This window comes from Archocentrus centrarchus, chromosome 13 (assembly GCF_007364275.1).
Source record: "Archocentrus centrarchus isolate MPI-CPG fArcCen1 chromosome 13, fArcCen1, whole genome shotgun sequence".
Taxonomy (NCBI): domain Eukaryota; kingdom Metazoa; phylum Chordata; class Actinopteri; order Cichliformes; family Cichlidae; genus Archocentrus; species Archocentrus centrarchus.
In genome coordinates, this window is record NC_044358.1 from 33,578,688 (window position 1) to 33,593,926 (window position 15,239).

The window sequence follows — 15,239 nt, forward strand, 5'->3', positions numbered from 1 at the left end:
CACTGCATGAATGGGCAGAGTGAGGCCCCCCCCCCCCCCCCGTCATCAACCAACACCTACAACCAGCACCTCCGGCTTACGCAGTTGCCACCACGACAAGAATACGAGCATTCTTTCTCCGGTTGCCCTGGTGACACTAATTATGGGGTGTGGGAGGGCTCACGGGACGGCCGAATTCCGAAACGACCATATCAACGTAGGACAAAGGCGTTCAGGGACGCCCAGTGACGAACAAGGGCTTAGTTATACACACACGCCACTCCCTGGAGCGTGTGTGTGTTTACGAGGAACTTGCACAGATTCCCCAGAGACACGTGTGCATGCCTGCCCTGCTATGATAATTACCTTGACGAGATCACACTCCCAGTGTGTGTGTATTACATATGTGTGTGTGTACATACCCATGTTTGTGTGTAAGGGCAAATCGAAAAGTTAAGAGCCTCATTTGTGACAGCTTTATGCTGTGTGCCTGTATGAAGATGCAGAAAGAGTTTCAATGAGTCATATCAGAGACACTATGAGAAGCACTTTAGTTATATCTACTCAGACCATCTCTCTCTCACACACAGACACATGCCCCATGGGTCGTTTTCAAATACACACACACACACACACACACACACACACACACACACACACACACACACACACACACACACACACACACACACACACACACAGATCAGGAAGGACACCAGGTCAAGGGCTACAAAGCAAGGGCATGAGCAAAGAAACAGTTGCCAGTGCAAGAACAGAGAGGACTAGAAGGGAGAGAGAGCTGACTGGATCAAAAATACAGTGAAGAGGGAATTGCTTTTGAGCACAACGGGGTCAGAGGGGTTGAATACCAAAAGAAGGCCAAAGAGATTAAAAGAATATTGACACAGAGGCAGATTTATGTGTGTGTGTGTCAGAGGTACAGAGGGAGTGAGGGAGAGATGGGTGTTTGTGTTTTGAGGGAGAAAGAAGGAGATAAACAGCGTGCACAGTCAGAGGAGATAGTGAGTGTAGTGGGGACGAGGGGCAGGGAGAGCATTTTATATAGGCAGCAGATATGGTGGTCATAGTGGGAAGAAGCATAACGGAGATAAAAGAAAGGTCAAAAGTCAGAATGTGAGCGGCGCGTGTTCAGATCAGACCCTTTTCATGGTGGACATTTTGTCTTTACAGAGCAGGAAAACTGCATCGCAAGTAATAACAATGATGATGGCTCTATTTTATTCAGTGGCACAGGAAATCACTGTCAGTGAGGCAGCTTGTACAGAGTGTAACCAGCCTTTATTTGATGTTATTAAATCCAATGTTACTTTTCCTGTTTTCACAAATGAAAATGTACACTGTAAAATGGGCCCAAACGTCCAGATACTTGAGGAACTGCTCACTGAATGACTGGAAAATTGTCAAGGACAAATAGCTAGTATTTTTAGTCATATACTAGACAGGTTTCTAGTCTTGTTGTTAGTCATGATCAGTCACCCTCAAGCGGTTAAGAAGCCAAAGAGTAAAGGCCAAAGACTGTTCCTCAAATTTTAAATTCTATTCTGGATTTAACAGGGAGCCAATGAAGAGAAGCCAATATGGGGAAGTATGCCCACTCTTTCTAATCCTGTCAGTACTCTCGCTGCAGCATTTTAGGCCATCTGAAGGCTTTTCAGGGGGGGTTTTATGATAACCTGATAGTAATGAACTACAATAATCCAGCCTAGAAGTAATAAATGCATGAAATCATTTTTTCAGAATCACGCTGAGACAAGATGTTTCCAATTTTAGCGATATTGCACAAATGCAAGAAAGCATTCTTACAGATTTGTTTAATGTGTAAAAATGTTAATATTCCCCATTTTACAGCAGAAATAAACATGTTTAGACCCTGGTACAAAATCTGCCTTAAAAAGCAGAACGATCCTCAGTTCAGTCCTAGCAGCAGACACAAATCGTGAGGAAGTGCATCCAGTGTAAAAAAAAATCTGCCAAAGCAAGAGTGCAGAGCAACCCACTGTGGCGAACCCTTGTGAATAAGGGAGCAGTCAAAATTAACATAGATCCTGATATAAAAACTGTTTTGGGCTGCATAGCAACCCCCCCCCCCCCCCTTTTTTTTATTTTTTATTTTAATTGCTCAGATATTTAAATAATATTAATGCTTAAGGTTTGCTGATAACTTAGTACCTACTCTGCACTGTTAAAAAAAAAGTTAAGAAAACTCAAAGTTTCAAGTTAATATGATTCAAAAGATTTTTCATTTTTCTCAACTCATGCCTGCTGTTGCTGAGTTTACTTTACAAGAGTTCTGGCAACACAGGTTTTCTTCTTCATCTAATTACACCATTCCTGTGGGGTTAATAATAAATATTTTGGTTTGGCACAGATTTTTACACCAGTCACTCTTCCTGATGCAACCCTCCCACTCACCCAGGCTTGTGACCCCCCCCCACCTGCATGAGGTCGGGGTTGTTTTGCAAACATGCAGCATAACCCCAACCGATAGTGTAGGGGTTAGGTAAACATGCTAACCCCTATATTATCAAAATGCTTTAACCTTTCAATGATATTTATGTTGCTCAATAAATAAAATGAAAAGCAAACAGCTGAAATTGAGTTAAAACATTATGTGTTTCTATAGTGTAAGAGTTAGCACACACCTCACGAGTGAAAGGGCATAAAGGCTGACTAGCATTTTTTGTTTAGTCAGCATAGTTTTCTGAGGTTTTTGAAGGTAGTTATCCCTGAAGATACAATCTTATTGCTAGCCTCACAGAAATATTGTAAGTGGCTGAACAAGGAAATTCAAGTTAACTCTTATAAATTGCACTCATCAATGACACAAGCCCAAGAATCTATTCAATCACAGTTTATGGCTGTTCTTTGATTAAAGAATTATTTTAAATTTCAAAGATTCAAAGCTTGACTTAAGGCTCCACTTAGAATTTTTGCTATTTTAGTCTGAACTGTTAAGCTGAACCTCAGAGCCAATATAGATGAGAAACGCTCACAATATTAGAAAGTAAAACTTCTACGGCTCCACGACAACAAAGCAAACTCCATGTGATGAAGACCAGGCGATAAGGCAATAGGATTTGTGAGTACACAGAGTCTGAGCTGAGATTGTTTTGCTGTTTTCAAGCTCCAGATTCCCTTGTGAAGCTCATTTTCTCACTGATTCTGTTAAATGAACACACAGTAGGCAAAAACACCACGATAGTTCCAAAGCACAAAAACGCAACCAGTGCCACATAAATCACACTAAGAGGGAATATTTTGTTGTTTTTATTCGAAGGAAGTCTGCGTTCAATGGAAGTACCAAAACTTACAGCAGGTGGAATTCTGCTCCGGAGTAAATGACACGACTAGAAAACCTAAGTGAAAAATCCAATGGATCAGTAGCAAATTTATTTCTATATTCGTGACAGTCAATTTGGGGAAAATGTTCCCCAGTGACGCGTTATAGTAAATATCTCATTTAACCTTTGGAAAACATATGAGCAGGTTTCACTGACGCACAGTCTTTGTGCCGCAGTGACCTCTCCACACCGACCAAGGTTTTTAGCAGATAAACCATATGTGTGTGTTCTGGCAAACAGGAAATGCTGGCAGGATATAATACCCCCCCCCCACCCCCAAGCACACACCTTTTTCTATGTGAATGAACTGCACGTGTGCATTGTCTCGCAGATGGATTGGAAAAGAGGAACACGGAGAGAGCAAAGGCTTGTGTGCATGTGTGCTAGTAAGCAGGGAAATTAGTTCCATGCCGCACACGCACGCACACACACACGCACGCACACACACACACACACACACACACACACGCACGCACGCACACACACACACACACACACACACACACACACACACACACACACACACACACTTCACACATCTCTCCCATCATGCCAATTTATCCCAAATGTAGGGGAAGAGGAAGAGAGAGGAGGAGGAAGGGATGGAAAGACCTTCCACAGACTGAATGATGTCAATAACACACAAAGCCTCAGGGGAGAGGGCTGGGTAATTGTTGTTGCTCTGTGTGTGTGTGTGTGTGTGTGTGTGTGTGTGTGTCTGTGTGTGTGTGTGTGTGTGTGTGTGTGTGCGTGCGCGCATGTCTGGGGATGCTTACCATACAGTTTCTTTTGTGTTTGCCTGCCTTTTGTTTGCGTCCATGGGTGGCAAGGGACATGCTGTCATGCTCCTTAAAGCTCTGTGTGTGTGTTTCTTTGCGTGTGTGTTTGTGTGCGTGTGGGTGTTTGTGAAATCCTGTGCGTGCCAGTGAGTCTGTGTGAGTCAGGTTGTGAGAGAACAAGTGCATATCTGTTGCAGAGTGTGTGTACTGAGAGTTTACTAGTGTGCAAACAGGACTCAGACAACCTCATCTGTGTGTGTATAAGTTTTGAAGAAGGAAGTTAGACAGATATTTACTTTAAAGAAACACTAAAATCCTATTAAAATTAAAAACATAATTAAATGAGTAAACACTAAAGATCTGTTTTGTGCAGTAAACAGAAGTTTAACACACTTTGTGTCCTTCTTTTCAGCTTGCTTCTTAGAGTTTCTCTTTCCTCCCCATCACTAAACTGACTTTACGTTTGACTTCACTCACTGTGCTGCTTGTTTTCAGTCTGGGCAGCGTCACTTCTTGCTGTTTTTCTCCACCTAACACCCTCCCATTACTCCAGAACTCCAAATTCCTCCCTCCTGCTCCCCCTCCACCTGTGCCCCGGCCTCTGTCTTTGTCTGTGCAGGCAGGGGAGGGCCGGAGTCTGTTTGGGGAGGTTGAGGAGCGAGTAATCGATGCCTGGGCTTGACTGCGGTTGTGTACATTTTTGCTCCTTGGGGGTGTGTGTTTCTCCATGTGATCTGGAGGAGAAGGCCTTAAGGTGCCCTGATGAGACGCCCGGGATTGCGGTCCAAAGAGCTCCTGACGAGTCTGAGACAGAGCCGCAGTTAGCTCCTCCCTCTCCTGACACTCCCGCCTTACTGTGTCCTGGAGTAATGCTACCTGGAGATGAACAAGAAATCAATCTTACTGAGCATTTCTTCAACAACTTTTGTTTCATTTTCAAATAAAGAAGGAACAATTCACCTGTCTCAGCTTACAGTTTCTCATGCATGTATATTAATATTAACCTATTTTCTATGTGCTAATCAGCTTTGAACTAGGCTTAGCTCAAGTTCAAAGCAGTACATCAAAGCTGACTCACAGTCATGCAGAGATTTAACAAACAAAATACACTGTGTGCTTCATCTATTAAATCTCTGCATGACTAGCGCAAATGGCTAAATATTTATGGTTTTAAGGAGGGTTATGAACTGAAATTTGTGACCATAAATCTCAAAGTGATTAACCAGTGTCCTGTGCAGTTTTTCTTGTTCTCTAAAATATGCTTAATACATTTGACTCCACATCAAATATCCCAAAACACAATTTCTGGAAACTTGGAACCTGCATCAGGCTTCTTGGCATCTAACTTTACTACATACAGATAGCACAATTCTTTGCATATTATTGATCCACCACCTGATCTGCTGCAGACTAATGTGGAAACTCTTGAAGGAGTGTTTGTTGTGTCAACCACGGTGTCTCTTGAGGAGACAAAGGAATTGGTGAAAACACTGCCTGACTCTCCGGAGGCTGTCTCTAAGTCTTTGCAGTGAAGGTGAAAGTGCAAGGCCAAGGGATCTTAGAGAGTTCAAAACAGAAGAAGAAGAAGAAAGTGAGATAAACAGAGGCCACTTGCATTTAAAAATCAGCTTTGTAACGGGTGTGAGAAAAAAAGTGACCATTCTGAGCAACTCTGTGACACAAAAGCACTGACACAGTCAAAGAGACACGGTCAGAGAGACATAACAGCCGAGCTGCATGAACACAGTGACAGCAATGTAGTAAAAATAGCAAGCCAAACAGCATGTGCAAAAATCACCTGTTTACCACACACACACAGCTAAGAGTTTACGGCACACAAGGGCCACAGTAACAGTGCATCCCTCCGTTTAGGCAAAGACTTAAAAATTAAAAGCGTATTTTTTTAATGCCCCTCGTAGCTTTATCCTAATTCTACATCTATTTCCCACCAATATGGCACATGGCAATAAAGACTGCGTACTGGCTCATTTAATAACAAGCATGTGCCATTTCAGTGGTTTGCATCATTATGGCCATCTGCTGTTTGATAATGGACACGTGTTGTTTGCAACCCAAAATGGTTAAGTGACAAACCTAAACGCCATAATTTAACCGACACTAAGAGGGGGGAGATTCTTTGTTAGCACTCTGTGTGGACTCAAAGTAATTAACACCACACAATCTTAAGGCACTCAAGCTCGCATGTGGCATGTGTATGTGTACACAACAAAAAGTGTGTCAGTGAGCTGAATTATAGACTGAATAACTTCTATAATCAATTTATTACATTCAAAGAATGATTTTTTTTTTTATCAAATTTTGTTCTGCTGGCCCTCTGGTCTGGTTGCTTCTCACTCAGCTCCTGGCAATGTGTTTATATTGTGAAGTTTAGCACGTTAGCATGTGCTACATTTACTTTCACTCTTAGATGCACTGCTTCGTTTGGCCCATCTACCCTCTCCCCAGTCCTAAGGGCAAATGCAAATGCCCTAGTCGTCTGTAAGACAGCGCTCCTCTCTCAATATTTACAAAGCCAGGGCAGTGTACAGCACCAGATCCTCATTCAGTGCACACACAGAACAGACAGCCAGCTGACTGTGAGGTATTTGGTAGATCTGCAGTAGCTCAAGAAGATTCATAAAATAAGATTAATAAAAACAGTGACACCAATCCACCTAAAGCCTGATAACAAATGCCACCAGAAGCTATTGATTATAAGGCATTTGCGGCACAGTCCTTTAGTGCAAATTAAACAATGGTGCAATTAATTGTTATTTAATGTAACTTCTCATTTGTTGGAAAAAAAATGTGTTAATAACACATGAAATCTGTCTGTCTGTGAACTCTTCATAGACCATCAGGAGTTGAACAAACTTGACACATGGGTACATCTTAGGCCCCTGAAAAGTTCTTATCTATGAACCTATTTCACACATTATGACACCATCATTTTGCCTAGCAACCACCTACCAACAGCTTAAAATGGCCCATCTGTAGCGTTTATCCACCTATAACACCTTCATAAACAGTAAAAAACATGGATGTAGCTTCCAGGTTGGAAAAATGATGATTTTGTCACCCTGAATCACAAGATGAATGAATTTAATCCAGAACGGAGTGAAATGTGGTGTTTTCTGATCTGGCTGAGTAAGCATCGGATGTAACACTAATAATTTTTAAGCTTTTAATATTCTCACTGGCCACGCTATACATCAAACATTCATGAAGCCATTGTTTTCAACTCTCCTAGAGGTTCAAGGAAAAAAAAAAACTCCTTTAATGTGAGTTTTGTGTGTGCTTTTAAAGGGGAACAGCATTTCTGTATTTCCACTTAAAACACAAACACTCTTCTTGATTTGTGAATGTGACTGTGAGATTGTCTCTGTGTATAAATACTGCTGTAGCCCCGGGCGGTACAGCCACATCTGCTTCTCAGAGGCCCATAATGGAGGACATATATTAAATGCATTTTTACCCGCTTTTCACATTCATATTTTATATCTAAATATCTCTGTGTGTGTCTATAATTGTCAGCATATGTACATGTGTTAACAGACGGCTGCGACACAGCTTCCAAGCTTTATGTGCAGCGTGTCACACTTCACGTTATTAAAGTATGAGTGTGCGTGTGACAGTTTGCACGTTAGGCCACTTTGTTTTGGTGTGTGTATGAGTCTCCTCCCTGCATGTTTATATGCAGACATGTAACGGCCTGCGTACATGTGTGTGTGTGTGTGTGTGTGTGTGTGTGTGTGTGTGTGTGTGTGTGTGTGTGTGTGTGTGTGTGTGTGTGATGTCATGCATGCCAGTCTAGCTGCAATCATTAGGGGCTCCTAGTGAGAGCAGGATTACAGGGCTATTAGAAGGAAGTCACACGCGAACTTACAGAGCCCCTGCTTTTAATCTTACATAGTAAACCACATTCCACTGGTAACACACACACACACACACACACACACACACACACACACACACACACACACACACACACACACACCAATACGCATAACATACAGTTTAATACCCTGATCAACAAATACATATTGTATGTAGTGATGTTTAGAGGCTTGCACCCAGAGGGTCCTGCACATGCAAACGTGTGCAGAAAACAGAGGTATACAATTACATGCAGATTTTTTTTTTTTTTTTTGACGTTGCATGTGGTGTGTGCTCTCTGTGTTGTGTGACCTCAGTGGTCAGTGGGGGGTTAAAGGTCAGCTGTTTGTTCCGTCAGACTCAGTGACCTTTTCCTCTTGTCCTGGTCAGCTGCAACAAAGCCACAGACAGACAGGAGGCGGGGAGGAGGGAGACAAGGAGAGACCGGGTGGGGGCTGAAAGTGATTGAGACAGAGACAGCCAACACAAAGAAATAGAGACAGAGTTTGGGTGAGGGGAAGAAAGAAAAAAAAATGCCCCTTTTTAACCAGTTAATGTAAGTCCCACATGTCCCCAGAGTGTGTATGTTTCAGCTTAAAATAACACAAAGCTCATTATTTCCTCCATGCCTGCATGCCCCTGGGTTTGAGCTGCATTTCACTGTCTATAACTTTAAATCAAACTGGAGCTGCTGCTGCACCCGCCCCTTTCAGGAAGAGGTCTGTGCGGAGCGACAGAAACAGACCAGAATCAGACAATTTGCTGCTTCTAACTTTATCTCTGAAAGATCACTTTACATGTACATATTGTCTAAATAACAGCACAGCTGCTGCTGTGTGTTTTATGCATGTGGTGTTTTTCCTCACACAAAGTTACACATCCATATACATGTAATGTAACGCTTGACAAAATGAAAATGTTACTATGTTACTAACGCTAATCTCACCTCTTATATGCTACATGTAACCTGTGTGAAAAATGACTTCAGTAATTGAACTCTGTGTGACCTCTGGGATGCTGTACCACTATGTTTATTGCCTTATACACTGGCCCCGGCACAGTTTACTGAGAAGCACACTGAACATACTGGGAGTACTCAACCCAGATGGGAGGTGTTGTGTTGTAGGCAGACTGAAATGCACTGGAAAAACTGAGTCTGACCTGATATGCTTGCCATGAGAGAGGTGGTTCACAGTGTAACGAGCACTTTAAAACTCGGTGTGTATGCTTCTGCAACACAGCTGTATTTTTTTTAACATTATGGTTAAATAGCAAAGACAGGAGGAGTCAGTGGCACTTTGCGCTATTTAAGTGAGGATCCAGGAGGGCCAAAGTTAGTCTGCCTCTGTCTGACATTTCCTCTGTTGGTGCATGTGCTTATGGCATACACCCCGGGGGCGTTTTTGCTTCTTTATCTGCTGACTCTGCTCTTTTTTGTAGAAGCTCAATAAACTGCTTTGGAACAAACCCTGTTTTTCTCCAGATGATCTTTGTGTGTGTGTGTGTGTGTGTGTGTGTGTGTGTGTGTGTGTGTGTGTGTGTGTGTGTGTGTATGTGTGTATGTGTGTATGTGTGTGTGTGTGTGTGTGTGTGTCTGTGTCTGTCTGTGTGTGTGTGTGTTTTTTTTTACTTTTTAATAAGACCTAAAAATCTAAAATCCACAAGTGACTGGCTAGATAAAATTTCTCAGATTCTTGACCCAACATGACTGTTGGTGAAAGGTCACTGATGGTCAAACACTTGAGGAAGATGCCCAGACACTGCAACAGTATTTTAGCAACAGAATGGCGTAATGATATAACAAGTTCATAATCAAAACCCAGTGATCTGTAACCAACACAGACACAAACATTTCCAAATTAGACAGATCAATACCGCTTTTATAAAGGATGATGAAAGCTTGGGTTTGAATAAGAAAGAGGAACTGGCGTGCTTTAACTACAGACATAGCACAGTAAAATATGGCCCCTTTAAATATGATGAAAAAGAACAGAAAGACAGGGTGGTGGGGGGAAAGAGCCACTGTGCTGAAGGTCCACGGATGACATTAAAAGAGCATGTCAGCTGTGAAATTGGCATAGGGACACCTTGAACTGGCTTAACCTGTGTGGACAGGCACTCTGAACGGGAGGTCGTTGAAGAGACAGTGGGCGGACAGAAAGAGGGGGGAGGGTCATTAGAGGGCTGACAGATTGTAGCGATACAAAGCTCAGCTGCATGAATGAGACATTCATGCAAAGGAAACCAAGGCAATTAAGTGATGAGAAGAAGATGACTTGACTTAACGACCTTTGTAGGAATGGACGGGCCTCGTCTGATGACTCTTCTGTGAATCTTACTTGTACTTTGAAGTTCTAATTGAACATTAACAACTTAAAAAATGTACACACGTATTTTTCACAGTCTGTAATGCATTTTCTTTAGCTATGGACAGTAAACAGTTAAAATAAAAGTGCAAAATAAATGATCCTGAAGCGCTTTTTCTTCCTCGTTTATTACTTCACTGATATTGCTTTAAACTACTGCAGTTCAAAGCGTGGCATGTCTTTTCATACAGTGTGCCCCCTCCTGTTCAGCAGTGTGTTTCAACTGAAGATTAGAAGTTTAGAGCTGCACTAATGAATACTTATATACTAACAGTGGCTCTAATTACTTCTTGTAATGTCAGAGGTGTCCTCAGACAGAAAATTCTTTTTTGTTTTTTTTAGGTATTTCCCATTTTAATTGTTCATGTACATTCCAGCTGGTTTACTTTTGCCCTTTGCTCTATTTTCCTGCTTTTTATGTACTGCCTGTGTTCAATTAGCCAAACAGTCTCTTCAGTATATATACCAACCATTGTTCACCTTACAGTTGCCAAAACTTTTCTGTCCAGAGTCAAGCTTTCCAGGCATTTCCCTTCTTTTTTTCTTTCAAAAATGTCCTTGTATTCCTGGTTGGCTTCTTCACATATGACTTTTGCAGTACTTTTTTGGACTCTGTCATTTACCTCCCCCTTCGCTGACTGCCTATGTGTGTGACCTTTGCCTGGAATAAAACTTTTGGGTTTTTGGACAATGCCTCCTTGTGTCCAGTGTTTGGGTCCTCCTCCTTTGTAAACTATTTTAAGTAGCTAAATGTTTTAGGAAGAAAAATCTGGCAGACTCTGAAGGTGTGCTGGTTTTGATACCAAACAGCAAATAGACATAGCTCTAGATGTAACTAAATGTTAAAAAAGAAAAAGTAAAAAAAAAAAAAATCAGAGAAAATCAGACAAATAAATGATAATATTGCTCCAACACTGCTGAATATGTAACACATTATCCATTATCTAAGCAGTGTTACAATGTTTATGTTGTGTTTTCAGCTTGTTGTGTGAGCCCCAAGTGGCAAAAAATGATATTTAATTATAAGTTTCTGAAACAAAATTGCCCAGAAAGCAAAATAATGATGCAAAAGCGATATTCAGTAATTCAATAAAGCTGCAGGATAAACACACACACGCACACACACACACACACACACACACACACACACACACACACACACACACAAAACAAAAGTTAAACAACAACCGAGGGAAGTTCAGCTGGAGGGAAACACATCCTAAAAATGTGAGATGTGTTTGTTTGTGTGTGTGCGTCCTGCTCCTCTCAAGAATGCCCCTTATGTGTCTCCCACACACACACACACACACACACACACACACACACACACACACACACACACACACACACAAAGACATATCCACATCTACACATTCACACAAAATGTTTGGCAAAGTCAGTTCTGCTCATCACTACAGGAAGCTCTCCTTCCTGTCCCGTCTTTGTTCTTGCTCATAAAATTTGCTCCCTCACTATCTTTCATTCACTCCCTCAAACACACGCACACACAGTGGCCCTCTTTTATTCATTCCTCCATTTGAACTTTTTCTATGTACACCCCATCCTGCTTCCTCTTTGCACTGCTTCCATCTCTTTATGTGTTACTTCGCAATTTAATTCAGCTCCATTTGAAACGCCCTGGCGCAGAAATCCATCACTGCGCACTCTGCTGCCAAAGCAAATAAGAACTCTGTCCCTCTCTCTTCAACTTAAACTTTCTCACTCACTTCCTTCCACTGTGATCAAGCTAATGTAAATACACACTTAATTAATGTAATCCAGCCCTGTGTGAAGAGGGATTACACACAAATGCACCGGTGGAATATGTGAAGCCAATGCAAATATCTTTGTTCTCAAATGCACATTTTCTGTTTTTCATATTCATCTGAAGCCCAAACAACTGAGAAACTTTTGCAACATCGATGGTCAGACAATACCATGCACACACCTCTTCTTGTAGTTCAGCATTCTTCGCAGTTATCAGCTCTATTTCTGCTTTAGCCTGGCTCAGATGCACTGTCGCCTGATTGTGTATCTCCTCCTCTTTCCTCCTCCTCTCCTCATATTGCGTTCGCCTCTCGTCCTCCCTGCTCCTCCTCTCTTTCTGCAGGTCCTCTTGCAGTTCCTGAAGCTTCATTTCACTCTCCTCCAACTAGATAAGAAGATAAGATTTCAGTCTGTTAATATAAACAGTTATTTATAGTAAACAAAAATAAAAAACTATTTAAGCAGGACAGGAGAGTTTTAAGATGTGGGTCTGCTGAAATAATGCTCTTTGGCATTTTGCAATTTTCAGACTGACTCATTAAAATATCTTTCAAGGATTAGAGGGAAATCGAGGCGGCATGAAAGTGGAAAAGCTTCAAGCGTTTCTGCTTCATATATTGGGGACATGTTTTCTTTGACCTCGTCTAGACTTTGTTCAAGAAGTGGGTAGGAGGGGAATTAGCAGTGACAGACACAGTAGGAGCTGAAGAGCTTGAGGGGGGAAATTTAGCGTTTTACTACGCTGGGCAAATTCCCTGCTTGTCAGATTTGTGATCTTAAGTCTGTTTTGTGTTTTGTTGCTGTCTCATAGTGTCAGCAGTTTTGATGTGGGCGGATATATATTTATGAGTGGGGGAAACCTGCTAACCTATGTGTCATTATTTACTGTTATCTCACATCAACTGTCTGGATTTAAAATCTGACAGAGCAATCATTCTCAGCTGAAGCTGGAAAAAGGAAGTGAACTTCTGTGCTAGGAGTTTTCCGACAGCTAATTTAAGTAGGGAGATGAGATAAATAAATGCCAACAAAATATAATTACTGACATAAAACTTATGCTTAAAAACTAGAAATGCTGAAAAAGCACTCCTTAAGACCTGGGTGTTCAGCAATCCACAATAAGACAACACTGTTTACAAATGGAGGAAAATCAGCACTAGAATCAGTTGCTGTTCTCTACAGCAGGCTGCCCCAGTGCAAAGATCACACCAAGACCGCAATGTGCAATCCCAAAGAGGTGAAAAAAAAAATAATGGTGTTTATCGATGGCCGCTGGGAAGGAAACCACTGCCCAGTGAAATAAAAAATGTGATGTACTGCGACAATTTTTGGGTCAGTGTTCTGCAGACAGATGATAAAAACATTTATCTTTCTGGCACAAATGTACAATTGGACAAAGGCACTGCTCACCAACACCAGACTCATCGTAACTGTGAAGCAAGGTGGAGGCAGCTTCATGGTTGAGGACTACTTTTCTAACACAGGGCTCGGACAGCCTGAATTCACCGAAGGAAGAATTAATTGAAAATTGCATTAAAATATTTACTGGAGAATAGCAGGGCAGCAGTCGATGACCCGACAATGCCACAAAATAATAACCAGTATAAAATAAATCAACAGAATGACTGGAAAAGAAGAAAATTCATGTTTTGGAATGACTGAGTCATACTTTTATGAAACTGAGATGCTGTTGCATGAACTGAGGGTTATTTAATGAAGGCCTTCTATAAACTGTCATGGAACTGATATAGTCAGTCTAAGACTACAGTCTAAGAAATAGTCTAAGACTCCTCTTTGTTGTTATGCAAGTCTCATCAACAGCTAGAAGAACTTCTACAAGTTACCAAATTCAGTGGTTCATTTGCTTCTTTCAGCCTGCACAATGTGTTCAATAAGAAAAAAGAATTATTACCATTGTTTTGAATGATTAGCTTAGTCACATTATGTTTCTTTATCATTGTGACTTAGATCAAAATCAGACCATCCATCCATCCATTTTCTTCCGCTTATCCGGGGCCGGGTCGCGGGGGCAGAAGCCTAAGCAGAGAAGCCCAGGCTTCCCTCTCCCCAGCCACCTCCTCCAGCTCATCCGGAGGGACCCCAAGGCGTTCCCAGGCCAGCCGAGATACATAATCTCTCCAGCGTGTCCTGGGTCTACCACGGGGCCTCTTCCCGGTGGGACATGCCCGGAACACCTCACCCAGGAGGCGGCCAAAATCAGACCAATTCAATTCAATTCAATTTTATTTATATAGTGCTAAATCACAACGTCACCTCAAGGTGACCACATGTAATGAATAATGAGCAATGACTGCACAAATCCCAGTATTTTCTTGTAATTCTGTGTCATAATTAGTTTTACAGTCACAGTTTTATATATCAGGATGTAATAAAATACTCACTTACTGCATCTTTAAAGTTAGGCAAATTTATATACAACCTCAGATGAACAACAACACATGATATATTGCACCGTGTCAGTACTGATTTAACAATAAATAAGCAAAACGCAGAAGCAGTGTGTGAAAAATAAAGGCTACCCTTACTCCTTTCATAGGAATTAAGGCCTCAGTCACACAGGCTTAGAGGCCTGTTGGTGAGCATGTGGCAACTAAAGGTCGAGAGAGGAAAAGGTGTATTTCCTGACCATCTGTAAGTGGCTGCTGGCAGTTGCTGTGAAATCAATTGCAAAAGCCTCATCCACATGGACCTAGAGACCAATCAGTGACTGACTAGTAAGCGGCTGTTAGACACTGCTGGCAGTCACTAGGTAAAAATGGTTGCGAGGTATATAGTACAGCACCGAAAACCTCCTTGCAATCGTAGGGTCTTAACCTTACAAAATAAAGCACCTTGAGGCGACTGTTGTGATTTGGCGCTATATAAATAAAATTGAATTGAATTGCTTTGGTCACTAGCAGCTTACTGTGCTCGCCCACATTTTGCACAGTAGATGCCAATTTGTCTGCAAACATTCACCAACTACTCCCAGACTGGTTGTGAAACTGTGAAAAGTGAGACACAAACTAGGAATGGAAAAACATTTGCATTCAAACTATAAGTTGGACCTTACCTCTGCAACCAACACATTTCAAAAGGTACATCTTTTA

At 41.7% G+C, this 15,239-nt stretch overlaps 1 protein-coding gene across 2 annotated transcripts in view; it reads right to left on the reverse strand.

The window, feature by feature from the left end:
- Positions 1-4,061: 4,061 nt before the first annotated feature.
- The window catches only part of lekr1 (Leucine-, glutamate- and lysine-rich protein 1), an 81,209-nt gene continuing 70,031 nt past the window's right edge, over positions 4,062-15,239 (reverse strand). Inside the window, exons 11-12 of one of the 2 annotated variants that reach the window (XM_030744881.1) lie at positions 12,311-12,514; positions 4,062-4,996 (exon numbers count right to left, since the gene is read on the reverse strand). In XM_030744881.1, coding sequence (XP_030600741.1) covers positions 4,541-4,996; positions 12,311-12,514 — 660 coding nt within the window. In that variant the 3' untranslated portion in view covers positions 4,062-4,540. The remainder of the gene's footprint in view (positions 4,997-12,310; positions 12,515-15,239) is intronic. The other variant, XM_030744880.1, reaches the window with a different exon arrangement.